At 34.5% G+C, this 15016-nt stretch overlaps 1 protein-coding gene across 11 annotated transcripts in view; it reads left to right on the forward strand.

Moving 5' to 3' along the window:
* Positions 1–15016, forward strand: part of LOC136817832 (otoferlin-like) — a 42782-nt gene that overhangs the window by 3300 nt on the left and 24466 nt on the right. For 3 of the 11 annotated variants that reach the window (XM_067074165.1, XM_067074164.1, XM_067074166.1), the window contains exons 2-21: positions 3365–3420; positions 3795–3883; positions 4249–4348; positions 4683–4818; positions 5549–5675; positions 6177–6359; positions 6825–7134; positions 7517–7624; positions 8209–8389; positions 9026–9123; positions 9457–9525; positions 9969–10012; positions 10299–10372; positions 11201–11298; positions 11815–11934; positions 12201–12309; positions 12813–13060; positions 13347–13447; positions 14148–14244; positions 14669–14788. In XM_067074165.1, coding sequence (XP_066930266.1) covers positions 3365–3420; positions 3795–3883; positions 4249–4348; positions 4683–4818; positions 5549–5675; positions 6177–6359; positions 6825–7134; positions 7517–7624; positions 8209–8389; positions 9026–9123; positions 9457–9525; positions 9969–10012; positions 10299–10372; positions 11201–11298; positions 11815–11934; positions 12201–12309; positions 12813–13060; positions 13347–13447; positions 14148–14244; positions 14669–14788 — 2468 coding nt within the window. Of the gene's footprint in view, positions 1–3364; positions 3421–3794; positions 3884–4248; positions 4349–4682; positions 4828–5548; positions 5706–6176; positions 6360–6824; positions 7135–7516; positions 7625–8208; positions 8390–9025; positions 9124–9456; positions 9526–9968; positions 10013–10298; positions 10373–10712; positions 10743–11200; positions 11299–11814; positions 11935–12200; positions 12310–12812; positions 13061–13346; positions 13448–14147; positions 14245–14668; positions 14789–15016 lie in introns of all 11 variants that reach the window. The other 8 variants (XM_067074156.1, XM_067074157.1, XM_067074162.1 and 5 more) reach the window with 6 other exon arrangements.

Here is a 15016-nt window from a genome sequence, read left to right on the forward strand (position 1 = left end):
CAAATCAAACGCAATCGACCGATTGAAATTTGATTGTCGAATGCAATCGAATCTCAATCGAATATTACCGCAATTTTCAGATTCGATTGATATTCGATTGAGATTCGATTACGTTCGATTGCGCTGTGCTGGCGGCTGCGTCATGACTCCCGTTCTTTTGCTTGGCTAACATTGAAGCACTTCTTTTTTTTGCACAGGAAAACATGTGGTTTTGAACCGTGACCTAAGGATTTGGCCCGAAGCGAGTAAGGGGGGGATAAGAAAAGCAAGTGTTATCATGAGGGCAGAAGGACAAATTGCCGAATTAGGTCACGTGACGAATCATATCCTTTCCATACGATTGAGAAAGTATGACGAAAGTGGTGGATTGTATGTTTTCGGGACATCAGATAATCTCATAGCCGATCACCATTGCTAAGGCATATGATAATCTGAAAAGTTTATCCAGCAGAATTTTACAAAACCGCGTTTGGGGTCTGGGAAAAAACTATGACACGTGACCAGATACCGATATCCGATTGGCCCGCAGTTTTCAAGATTTATTTATCATTTTATAGGAAAAAATTTTTTGTAAGAACTAAGTAGCAAAAACCTCTGTATCTTTTGAAATATTGAATATTTTCCAAGAATTTTTTCAGATGATAACAGGAAATTGTACATGGAACAATCTGAATCCTCACTTGCCAAAAATACTAACTTTTTTGCTGCTGGAATGCCTATTGAGTACCTGAAAATATCATGGCTACAAAATCGTAAACAGTATATATAATTTAAATTGAAGTTTTTAGACCTTTTCAAGCCAAAAAATACTTTCCAGAACTTACAGTTGGTATTTGCTTATCTTCCAAATCTATTAAAAAGTTCTCATGAAAGGTTTTTTAAGTCTGATTGCAAAAAGCCAAAAAAGTATGCAACCCAAAAAAACTGAGCATCGAACCCGCTTAAAAAAGCTCAACAAATATAAAATTTCACCATAATTTTATCCAAAAAGAGTATCCAAGTATCCAACAATACAAATAGAGCCCAAACTAGTCAACCTCTTGGGGTTTGAATCAATTATTTTGTCAATGGAGCACCTGACACACATTCACACACGTTAAGTTATAATTATTCTGATAAAATGCTTGATTCCTCTTAATCATCATATATATATAGCAGGAGAGAAGTACACATTACATAAGAGAACATACCTGTAACAATTTTGTTTGGTGCTTGAGCCTTTATTTTGAAGAAAAATGAGAAAACATCCAAGCAAAATCTATGTGAAAAAATGCAACTTTCAAAACAGCCTTTCAAAGCTTTTAAGTCAATAATTATGAGCAGCCACTTCTGTTGGTGTAAGTTGGAGCTACACTTAACTAATTAAACAACATTTGAAACATTGAACTTTCCTTTAAAAGTCTCAAAATCCATAAAAAATCAAAACATTGACTAACAGCAAAAACGTGAATTTCAGGCCCCATCTTGGATTTTGTTTGGGGCAAGAAAGCCACGGTCGCAGTAGAATCGATTTTCTTTACCCCATGCATCCTATGACAGCCCAAGCAAATCGATAAATTTTATGTGAATGCGATTGAATCGTGAAAAGTACTCTGAAATTTCAGAGAACCTTTGCATGTCTTCTTGCAGAACCATTCCCTTCAGAGCGCATACGTGGAATGCGTGGAGCACGAAGAGCTGCTTGGAGGTTAGACATCAGAGGGCGTCAAACACTCTTCTTTGATTTACGATTGAAAATCGGCCTTCTTTAGAGCATAGAGCAATCAAACGCAGTTGAAAGACGATTAAACGGCAATCGAACGCAGTCGAACGACAATCGAATGCAGTCGAACAACAATCGAACCAATCGAATATTACCCAGAATTTTGACGTTTGATTGAGATTCGATTGCGTTCCACAATCGAATTTCAATCAGTCAATTGCGTTTGATTTGGTTCGACTGGTTCGATCGTCGTAATATCGTCGTGTAATATAAGTTCATTTTGGTGGCATTTTGGCATAATTAAAAATAAAGGACCAATGAAATTTGTGTAAAGATAATTTAAAGCAACAAAATGAACCGCCTTTAAGGGTCCATTTTTACATGTTCATTGTTCAGAATTCACTTGCTAAGTGAACCGTTGTGAGTGGGAATCGAACCTTGGTCGCCTGTACAGGAATCAAGGTTGATGTCCACTATACCACAACGCCTAATGTGTTCATCGAACTTAAGATCAAATACTCACAATTTTAGCAACTTTTGGAAAGTTTATCTGGTGGTGCGAGGAACTAGGTGAGTTCTGTCTCCCCGGTAGATCTTTTTCTTGGGAAGTTAATCTTCAAATTAGTTTTCAAGGTTGACTTGGCTCAAATTTTTTCATCTTTGGCTCAAATTTTTTCATCTTTGGCTCAAATTTTAGGCGGTTTGATTACCAAACTAATCGAACTTTGTCAAACTTATCGAATGACAAAAGTTGCTAAAATTGTGAGTATTTGATTTTAATCTTGATGAACATATTACACTTGACAAAGTTCAAAAACAAGAAATGTTTGACGAGTTTGATGAAAACTCCATTCAAAAAAGTTTGAGGACAAAAAAGTTCAACAAAATCAGTAAAAGCTCTGTTCGAAAAGGTTTGACAACAAAAGATGTTTGACAATTAAATAATATGTTCAGACAAAAATTCCATTTGAAACACGGTGATCCCATAGTGGAACTTTTGAATAAAACCAGAATATTTCATTTAGTTTCGTTGGTATCTCCAAAATTAATGTCCACATGGAGAGAAAATTTTGCACATAAAATCACCTTATGAAAAGTCAAAGTAGAAGAAAGAAGTTTTTATTTTTGGTTAAGTTACGTTATTTCCGCCATTAGGTACGCACACGTATAACAACAGATGTTTGCTCCAAATCAAAATCAAATATAAGTAAAGAACTGTAGCATGTGTAATATCAAAAAAGAGAACGGAAATCTCAAACTATAAATAGAAAATGGGATCGACTCCCTCACTGTTAGGTGTCCTCTAGCCTGGAGATTCATGCTATGATTTTTTATTTTATATACTGATGGCAAAATATATAGCATCATTTGGACCGAGAGTTTGAATTTCCCAGATCCTAATGACGGTTGAAAACATAGTCAATCAAATTTTGTTATTCTTTTGCTGGTCATACTTTCTTAGAGAAAGCGCAAGTTTCGAAATTTGTGTTTTTTTTAGTAAGTGAGGACAATGCTAAATTCGAATTTTCCCACAGAAATCTGCCTCAGAGCTTGTACCCGTCCTGTATATATCAGATTATAAAAATACAGGACGAGTCTCCTGTCTAAGGTGTCCTCCAGCAGTCACTAGATTCTTATCAACTTACTTTTGTTCTTTTTAAGACATCACATACCAAACTCAAGTCTATGAAGATTGCTCAGATGCTGATTGGGATGAGGTATTGCTTATTTTATGTCTATAAATATTGAATCAATATATGAATTTATCAACAATAAAAATTACCTTAAATCTATGGATATGAAGATTAAATTAGATAGAAAAATAATATCAATGACATGAAAATTAATTCTAAAAATGTTAAGAGCTAAGAAAGTTGATTTATTAGTTAATTTATGCCCTATTGATTTATATAATTTAAGAAACATTCAGTTTAATCAACTTGTGCATGACAATTCCTTGCCCGAATGACAATTCCAAAGATTTGAAATAAGGAAATGTCGCTAATAACCTTTTTTTCTTTTTTTCAAAGATTTTTTATCCTATATTAACTGTGGATTTTTTCGTCCAATTCAATTTCTTTGGATATTTTAGGAATTTGATTGGCCTTTGGATGGCCCATTATTACCAAGTGAATATATCGAGATACAAGTTCTAAACCACAACAAGATCTTCAGTAACAGGTGATTAATCTACCTTAGATAAATTAGATAACGTATTTTTTGAGAATCTAAAATCTCTGTTTTGATTCAAATCTCATGAATTAGTTCTTTTTATCTTTTCTTTCGTCTTCCTAGGTGTTTTGACCACATTTCTTTTTTTATAAGGACTAAATTTTGATAGTTAATCCTCGCAATATTTATTCCACTTAAGATTTTCGAAATGATTTTTTAATATCCTACAAATAAACTTTTAAGCTGAAAATATTTAAACCTCGGTTCATCTTTTGAATTGAAACTAAAGTTCTTCTTTTCAAGATAATATCAAATTACATACGAAAATGAAGAAATAATCATTGTTTGATCATCTCATTTTATCATTTGATCAGGGTTGTTGGTATATTTCGTATGGTATTACAAAGATTGATAAATGAACATCATTTAGAGATTACAGACAGCCTTGTGGATAACAACAATACTGTACTGAAAGTAAGAAAATGAAAATTCAAATCTTGGTCCAAAGCCCTTTTTTATTGAGACAAACACATTAAAAAAAATTCAGACAATTGAAAACTGAAATCTTGACTGAAAGTCTTTTCATTTTGTAAATAATCTATAATAATCAACTTTTCTAATCCATTGCTCCATGCTGCTCCCAATCCTGAAAACTTACAAAATAATGATATAGAAGATGTCAGATGGTAGTTTTTGACCACATAAAGTTCCTTTCCCTTGATACCTTAAAACATGTTGGGAATTTCTAGCATCTAATGGTATTTTTGTCTCGATTTCCGTCCACTATATAATTTTCTTTTCATCTTAGGCACAAATTTCATTAGAGCTGACCTATTCACCACCAGATGGAAGTATACGAGAGACGTTGTTCGGAATCCCTCCGTCTTACAGAGACACGTACTCTGATAGTGTTGACGGCATCGATACCAGAGTTGTGCAGCCAGGTTCGAGATGTATAAAAGATTCCCATATTTATAACTTTAGTTTAAATCTGTAATTGTTCTGAGTTTCATCGATATAAATCAGCTTTATTTAGTTGCTACAAAACTGAAATATTTCATACTTTCTCATTGATTCTGCTTACTACATTGCACCATCTCTGCATTTTTCCATGTAGGACATAGTGCATGAACATTAGATTGCTATTATTGACTTGCTAAATGTCTGCTTTATAGTTTTGTCATCACTATTTCCATTTATAGTAGGGGGACAAACCCTTAGGACCCATGACATGTTTTATGCGACGCAACCAAACCTGGTCCATTTCAAAGAAAGAAGCATTTAAAGAGTTTTTCTCGAGGGGGGGGGGGTTGCCAAGGTCTAGGAAAATTTTTTAAGGACTCAAAAACTGATGTCACAGGCAAAACCCCTTGATCCCCAAAGTTTGACAAAATTGCAAAGTCAATAGAACCCTAGACCCCTTATATCAATCGAAAGTTCTCAAAAAACGATAAAGAAGACTATTAAATGGAAATAGTTGATTTCTCAAGCTCGAGAAAATTAACGTCAAAATTACGTTTTGACGTCATTTCCGGTCGATTGACTTGAGTTATGTTGGTTTGGTTGCGCCGCATAAAAGATGTCACGGGTCCTAAGGGCAAGATTCTTACATTTTCCAGGGCAAATTTTTATAACCACTGAAGTTGTAATACAATCCTGATTTCTTCTTTATAGGTCAAAAGATATCTCGTAGGGGTTCTCGTATGAGCCTACCTGGTTACAAACATGAAAATGGTGGTTTGGAAGGATCTTTATTAAGTTTACCAACACCGAGCAGTCAGAAGAAAGTGAAAAATAACAGGTCTGGATCAGGAAGAAATCAACACAATTCGTAAATTTTATCTTTACTTTTATTTACCATTCTATTTCATCATTGCTCATATTATTCGATTCATGCATGCATGCCATTAATTTAGTAAAACTTTCAGTATTGAATCACAGCTGATGTGCATGTTTTGGAAATGTTTTCTCATCTATTACACAAGATTACAATTTAATGCGTGCATTTCAATATACAGGGTGTCCAATAAAAAGTATCGAGTCGTACCACTTCTATAGAAAGAAAGTTCTTGAGTGTGTTTCACTAAAATTTGAAATGTTTATCAAAGTTTCTCACTGTGTCATATTAATTGTCTTGAGACATCTTGTATGAATAACTTTTACAAAAAACAATTCTCAATAACTTTACTGTCATGAAAATTGTAAAAACAACTAGGATGGCCATGTCATATCTCATTGTTCCTTCCAAAGGCATAACACTAAATAGACTAACACCGAAAAAATCATTTTTCTTTATTCTTAGATCTCAATCTGAGGATCCAGCCATTTTCAATATTCCCATGACAACACAAAAGAACACAGAATCAAATCAACTTGGAGTTGTTGCTGGACCCTTTGGCCAAATGTTGGTCAACAAAGAACAACTTTCAAGTAGACGTGGATCACAATTCAGTTTAAACTCAAGTATGGGTGTCAAAGACAAATTGTAAGAATTTTCAGAAACGTTAATTAATAGATTTACCCTTGATATGTCTTCAGCATATCTGTATGTTATAGAAAAATAGTTTTAAACAGTACGAACAAAATTTATCGTGTTTAGAATAGCTAATGTATGATATTTTACTGGGGGTCATAGTGCCAGGAAGCCAAGTCAGAAGAGCACTGGTCTATCAATCTAAAGATTGCAGTTCCTGTGGTCGCCACAAACTCAGCAAATGAGTAGCTTAGATTGGTTAATTTGATCGAAGCTGTAAGGAACAGGGGGTTGAGTAAGTGGTGTGTTTCATCGATCACCCAGTTCTATCGTAAATAGAAAAGGGGATATAGTCTATCCTCACTCCCGGCTCTAATAGTCGACTGTAGCTCGATTTCAATAATAGATTTACTAAAAAAATGAAGGTGCTTCAAGGTAACTTTTAAACTTTAACTCTCTTTCTGAAATTCTTGTTAGCCACCAACATCCAAAAGTTCGTGTCGAAGCTCGTGAAACAGTGAAAGAAATTGACTACCAAGTACAGCTGAGGATCATAGAGGCTAGACAGCTATCTGGTATGCAGTTGGACCCAGTCTGTACTGTAACCATAGGAAACCAAAAGAAACATACAGCTGTCAAGGAACAAACAAACACACCATTTTGGGACGAATTTTTCGTTTTCGATTTCAAGATGGCTGCTTGCGTACTTTTTGACAAGATTATTAATTTTCAAGTTTTCACTGGGAGGAATTTGGTCACTCAAGGCTTGTTAATTGGGTCTTTTAAGGTGAGTGATCAAAGCTGTGAAATTATAGAAGAAGCATATTTCTATTACAATGATATATTTATATTAAGAATCTCTTGTTTTTTAAGAATTTATCATCCGTTTTTATAAAATATTGATTTCCGTGTCAAAGGAATATTAAAGTAGTAAAGTTTTCACTGGGAGGAATTTTGGTCACTCAAGACCTATTAATTGGGTCTTTTAAGGTAAGTACTGAAAGATTCGATGTTCCATTTTCATGGAATGTGGAAAGATTAAAGTAGAGTAAAAATGAAAAACTCACACAAACCACGCCTCATTAAAGAAAGTAATTAAAATCACGTGATATCATAAACTTATGAATTAATCACAGTCAGCAAACCCATTTGTCATTATATATTTCTAGTTGGATATTGGTACAGTGTACGCACAACAAGACCATCGTTTCGTTCGACGTTGGGCTGTCTTAACTGATCCTGAAGAAACTCTTGGTGCTTCTGGTGCTGGTGTAAAAGTATGCTAATTATATTATAAGGCTTGTGTCGTTTAAATGATTCATGTAATACATAATAGGTTACATGATCTATAACTTAATTTTTATAGGCTTGACCCGTTTATAATCCGTTTTTTACAATAATATGAATGTTATATGATAATATGATAATTGTTACGGGATAGTATCAGTTTGTACAAAGAGAACAATTTTCCTCTTCTTTCATAATTTTTTTTTTGGTACTCTATGTGAATTAGTCGTATAGGATGTTTAACAAACTGATGTGCGATAATTCGCTGAGGCGTTTATCGTTAGCCTGATCTTAAAAGTTTTTCTTTTTAAATAAGAGTGATATCGTTTGCTTACTCATCAATTTAAATTACAAGCTTTTTCACATTGAATTGACACGGACGTCTAGCAAGGTTTGTCAGAAAAAGGAAAAGAAATACAATTCTTGTTCATTCATCACGAAATCGAACACAATATAACAATAGGAGACACCGGCCTCATATGAGACATGTGTCTGATATGAAACGGTGACACTTATGTAAAACTAAAACTTCTAATCTAAAATATAAGGACGAACTAATCCTTTTCCTTTTCAGGGATATTTGAAAGTGGACATCACAGTTCTTGGTAAAGGAGATCCTATCAAAGAACCACCCAGTGTGAAAGACAACGAAGATGATATTGAAAGTAACTTGCTTCTTCCTGATGGTGTCCCTGCTGAACGTCCTAAAGCAAGAATTGTCTGCAAGTTTTATAGAGCAGAGGGTTTACCCAAAAGTAAGTACTTGAATCATTTAGTGGAGGCCTAATCAGGTGAGAAATCTTTAATTTTATTCATTTAGGGTACGATAGTCGTATGCAGTTTTTTTATTAGTTTATTTTAGGCTGATAAAAGTTTTTAAAAGCTACTTTACAACTTGTTAGGTGATTACAAAAGTCCAACGGCGTCAATATAGGTCTGGCAGTTTCTGTATGACTGATTTCTGATTGACTATACCTGTAATTTTTTGCCATAAAACAATAGCGACTCTGATCCGGGAAAAGAGAGTTTCAATTCTAGATCTGAAGGAAGATATTTGGTGATTTACTTCCTATTTTCATCATAGCAGAGGGTCTGTCTACCTGAAATTAAAAAAAGTGCACGGTTTCTTCAGCAACTAAAAAACGGTTAAGAAACTGTCAATGATTCAATCAATCACGGTAATAATACAATATATAGTATTTGAATGAACCAAGAAAAAAGGTCTTTACACCTGAGGGGGCTCAATAGTAAAGATTTTATATTATGCAGGCTTCTTATTGAAAGACTGAAATAAAAGATAAAAAATTATTCCCTTCCACGGTATATTAATTACTACAGTAGCCCAAAACTTCTGAGGTTGCGATCTCGATGTTTCGATCTTTATTACTCAGTGAATTCTGGTTTGATGGCTAACGTGAAGAAAGCATTCACGGGCGAAGTTCGTGACTTGGTTGACCCATATGTAGATGTACAGTTTGCTGGTCAAAGGGTACGTTGATTTATTGTTGTGTAAAGAAATCTTTCTCTACTAAAACTTTTCTCGTTTAACTTACATAATTTTCGCCATTGTGGAAACGAACGTTCGGTTTGCGTAACGGATCGCTTCTACAGATTCGAACGTTCGCTTCAGCAATGACGTAACTTAACAAAACACAGAAAAATTAAGTATAGTAATGCTTAATGGTAAAATGTGGCCCTATAATTCCTCTACACTCAAACCATTTTGAACTTTATTTATTTCTTATCATCCATCGCAATTTCCTCAATTTAAAGCACAAATTGAGGAACGAAGTGAATAACAAACCCTCTTTTCACATTTTAGGCGAAAACATCAGTGAAGAAACATACATATGAGCCAGAATGGAATGAACAAATCACTTTCGCCGAACTGGTATTCTCATTTCCATAATACCGTATTACTTCAAATAAACGCCTGAGGCGTTTATTAATTTTTTCGTTTTTGAAGAGGGGTGTTTATTCGGAGGAGTGTTTATAAGAAGGGGGTGTTTATTTGAGGAGAGCTTCTATTGAAAAGAATTGGAGGGGAATTTATTCGAGGTAATATGGTATTTCGATTATGAAAAATGTATTTTCTAAAAATCTAAAAGTTAAAAACATAACTTCAAAGTTTCATACACTTGCGTACAATCGTCACATATGACTAAAATCTGTATTGAAAAGAAATTTATAAAAGAAGATCACTTAACTTGAACGTCCGCCTACAGGACTTCTCACCCGTTTGACTTGGCTTCATAAAAATTCCTCTTAATAGTTAAGATAAATTGACTTAATGTGCTTTCTTCATGTTTAAATCTCTATCTTTTATCTCCATAGTTTCCGCCGCTATGTCGACGTATCAGGGTCCAGTTGAAAGACGGGTAAGAAAGAATTTACATATGTTTAGTCATTTGTTATGGCTATCCTTCTCTTTATCAGACTAAGGCGTGTTAAAAGTCAAACAACAACAAAAAAGAATACGTTATAAACAAAGGAAAGGGTATTTTTTAAGTTTCAGATTTTACAAGACAAAAACGATGTCTATTTTCCCTCTTTTTGACTGGTTCTGTATAAGCCTCAATCGTTTGCTCATTTGTCCTCTAGCTTTGAAGCACAAATTTTAAGAATCTCCTTAAGAACTAATTCTTAAAACTTCTTTCTTTATAGTGACGCAGTGACAGACGATGTAGTAGGAACGCATTTTATCGATCTCTCGCAAATATCAAATGATGGAGCTAATGGTAAGACCTCACGTGTTTTAAGTTCCTAGCATTTTCTATAGACCTCGTATCAACCCTAACACCAAGAGGTTTAGGTTCCAGTGTACCAGGGTTCGAAGACGTCATATGTTATACAGATCTATGAGCGTGTTAATACAATGAAGTTATTCGACCTCGGTAAACTCTAACTAATCCTCTTTTTCATACATCTTTCAAAGCGAGGTGTAATGACGATTTCTTGTATATGTCATGTTGGTCTCAGGAAAATCTTTTTCTAAAATTTTTCCAATTTTCCTGAGACAAAGACAAAAAAACTGCGAAAACATCTTGTTAACAATTATGAATGTTTTATATTTTTCAGTTTTCAAATTTACTGCACCCGGTGCCGATGGTAATACTGCGCACACAATTCAATCCATCGTCCGTGTTTTAAAAAAATGTTGTAATTCTGTGCCTAACAAAATCTCTTTCGAACTTAACTCACTCATTCGTTCACTCTTCCGATCGCTAACTCTCTCCCTCTTCACTCTCCTTCTCTCTACCTTGCTGTCACTCATAACTCACTCATTACACACTATCTCATCCTTCATTTGTTTACTCTCGTGGTCAAAACCTACATCATATAACCGACTTTTTTCCAAATCATGTCCAACTCAACTATCGAAACAAACCTTCAAACCTTTCGCAAATCGAACGTTTGCTTCCATAATGGTGGAAAATGCGTAACTTAACCAACCATTATAAGCAAAAACTCTTTTTCTTTACATCCATAATAATAACACCCACTAACCACAAATTTTAACTACAATTTTGGTTAAAAAAAGTTACATTAATTTCTGTTCATTGTAGGATTCATGCCAACCTTTGGTCCGTGCTGGGTTAATTTATATGGTTCAACACGTGACTTTTCGTTGTTTGACGAACACAACAGTCTGAATGCAGGCTTGGTAAGGGTACAATTGACATTCTCTAATTCGATTTTCAATGGGAATTTCATTTTCATCGAATTATAGTAGATTGTTGTTTATGAGAGTTTCTTTTTGACGATGACTTTCCATATTATCATATCAAGGAGGTTAACTAATATTAGAACGTCGAATTAGAGAGCCTCGACTGTAGTATAATAATTGGCATTTTTTCCATTTTAAATTGTAAATTTTTGTTACCTATACCAAAAATCAAACTTTTCTTGATAAACATTTATCGCTTACCTCATTCAATATAATTAATTTCATTTGTTTTTATTTTGATTTGTGGTTTTACTTTCGGATTGGAGTTCAGACACACAGCAGCGAGGATTACAAATCGAAGACAAGCTAGGAAACCCTAAAATCCATCTATATTATGAAGGCTAACCGAACCCATTTAACGTGATTTCTTGGAAACTTTAAAGGGATGTTGTTTAGGCCATTAAGTTATTCCGGATCGACTCATTTAGCCATTCACCATGTACCTATTTTCAGGGTGAGGGCGTTGGATTTAGAGGACGTCTTTTGATGGCGGTGCAGGCGGAGATGGGCGATTCCGCATCAGATGCCGCCATTAAACAAGTTGAAGTTGAAGCAACTCCCCCTATATCTGATGTGAGATTTTACTTCATTTTTTTTCAATGATATCTTTCATCAATAATCAGTTTATTATTCGGCCCAAATGGTTTTTAAGAGGTATATAAACCTAGCCGCAGTGCAAAAAAAATATATTAATTGATGCATTTAAAGAGGAGACAGCCAAATGGAGCAATAACCAATGCTAAAGATGAATAAAGAAATTATTATCTATTTGAACTATTTGAATGGAGGTAAACCCATCTTTAAATGAGATGATGAAAATATTTATTTCTCCCTTCTAGACTGCCTCTGGAAAAGAAGAAGTCTTTCAACTCTATGCATGCATACATGCAGCAAATATGATTGAGCGAAAAACTGCAGACCGTCCCATTCAATTTGAAATGTCCATAGGTATTTTTGAAAACTTCTTTGATTTGAATAAATTTCAAGTCCCTTTCAATATCAATTGAATCTTCTTTATCCGCAGAATGCTTGCTTTGTCGGAATTTTCTTCTTAGACAGTTTTGACGTTTTAGGCAAGAGCTTGAACCCCGGTGTTTTTAAGAGAAGTCATGATAGTTTCTTCCGATAGCCTAATAATGTTTTAGAACTGGGAACAGCAATGGCTGATCGCCAATTGTGGAGGATGGGTTATTGTTTGGTCCGACCTAGGTGGAAGTATGATGAATTTTGTTTATGTGATAAAAGACGGCTTTCAGGGTACATAAAATAAAAAGGAACATTTTCTTTTGTTACCTCTGTTTACTGCAGGTTTTGATGGTTTCAAAATAAATATATTTGTAGTTTGTTTTCTTTTAATTTTCGGTTGATTATAGATTTTGGTTGCTTGGCTAAGTTTTTGGATGCTTTTTTTCGGAAATATGTTAGCTAACAGTAAATGCTTTATTGATTAGGTAACCATGGCAACACTATAGACGGGCAAGTCGTCCAAGAACAGCCAGACCCCGGTGATAAAGAAATCATAGATGACAGATTCGTGCAATCTCTTACACCACCCTGCAAAGCAGTTTCTACTGATCGACAATATTACCATCTGCCATATGAAGAAAACAAGCCTTGTTTGCATATCAAGTTACAATGGCAAGACCATAGGCGACGATTGTACTTGTCGAATATGCTTTATAAACTGCTTGAGACATTAGTAAGTAACCGAAAATATAAGTATTTTCTATCTAACATTTTTCCAAAGTCGGAATTTCTAAAAATGAATTCTTACACGGTTTTATGTTGAAATTGTTTTCTTACTAAAAGTCAAAAACTTATAATTTGGTTATCTCCACTTTGTAACATTAATCCATATTAAATTTATACAAATATATTTAGAATAATTTGGATCTTTATGTTATTCTTTAAGGGACAACTATCCCCATGCCTCGTCATTAGAAACATTTCAAAATTATATAAAATGGAACTCTTTCATTTCACAGACGGACAATTTGGACGACATTCAAGAGCGAGTTAAAATGGATTTTGACGATACATTCAAATTTCTTCAACGAACTTTACAAGAACTTCTTCAACATTGTCAGTAAGTAAAGATTTGTCTAGCTAATTTGCGAACCGTGGTGCAGTGGTAGAGCATGCGGCTACCGTGCACAAGGTTGTGGGTTCAACCCCCAGCCGGGTCATACCAAAGATTCCCAAAATGGTGCTTGATGCCTCTCTGCTTGATGCTTAGCAATTAGAGAATGATCGGTCGCAGGCTTACTTACTTAAAGATTTGTCAAAAAAGTTGTCATCAATTTTTTTTTTTAAACTTCATCTCCAATTTCGAATTTGAGGGGATAAGAAACCAAACGAACATAAGTTAAAGGCACTGGGGAGGCACTTTCTTAGTTTTATTGGATTATAGTGTAACGTATGGTATATTCTCCATGCAGATTCTGATTACTACAGGCATGGCTCTTTAGAGAATCTGCCCAGTTGGCACAATACTTTGATCTTTTCATCCATATTTGGAATAAATATTAAATGAGGTTTTGAGCTTGGTAATTGGCTAAAGGAAAACAATTGCATCAATGACATCAGATGTTTATGCGACTGTGTAACTTAACTGATCAGCACGCTTCAAAACTCATTTATTATTCACCTCATATGTAAGTGGAAAATTTCAAAATGGTAAACCTGATTTATTTAGACTGTGTAGTAATCAGGATCTAGTTTGAGATTACTGACACCTTTAGACTGTTCGGCCATCCATCCTTATGTTTCATATTTTTCTTTCACAGGCATTTTGTTTCGATAGCGGACGGCCGTATCAGCGGGCCAACCATTGGTCGAACAAAACTTGACAGGGAACGAAATAAATTGTGTCTTTCTGAAATTGTAAGTATCAAGGGTCAAGTTATAATACACTTTAATCGTTTTTTCGATTCTTTTACGTTTGGCTATTTTTTGGTTTAATTCTGTTTGTTTACTGGGTAAAGAGTCTTTTATGTTTTGTTATGTAATTCAACCACGATGGAAGCGAACGTTTTATTTGCGTAAAGGATCTCGTCCAGAGATTCGAATGTTTGCTTTCAAAATATTCAAAATTACAAATTACATAACATAAAACATAAAAAACCTCTAAACAAGTTGGAATTTACAATGATAGCAAGCAGGCGAATCATAACCCTAAAAAGATTCTAAAACTTACGGTTAACTCGGTTCATATAGCTAATAGGTAGTAGAGATAATATTGTAGAGTTTCTCGGTCGGTAGAGATTAGAAATTTCAGCCTCAATCAGTAACTGCTATTCTTTTATAGCGGCAAGTTGCGGATCAAGCGCGTTCGGTGCTTGATAGTATACACGACAATACACATATCAAAGAAAATTTGAAAATGGTCATCGAGTTTCAACGAAAAATCCAGACTATTGTTACAGAGGTAATCAGAGCAATTTTCAATATAATACCGTTGTGTCTCTTTAACTCGAACACACACGGCGGAAAAAAAGTAATTTGTTCGAGTTAAGAAAATTTCACTTAGATTTCAAAAATAAAATAAAAAGCGAACGCAAAAGTTTCCGCATCAAAAGTTTCGGCCCTTTGAAGTGCCATCGGTATTTTAAAGCCCCTCTACGAGTAAACCTGTAGTCAGAAGCGAACGTGTTAA

Source organism: Clytia hemisphaerica, unplaced genomic scaffold (assembly GCF_902728285.1).
Source record: "Clytia hemisphaerica strain Z4C2 unplaced genomic scaffold, Clytia hemisphaerica genome assembly, whole genome shotgun sequence".
Taxonomy (NCBI): domain Eukaryota; kingdom Metazoa; phylum Cnidaria; class Hydrozoa; order Leptothecata; family Clytiidae; genus Clytia; species Clytia hemisphaerica.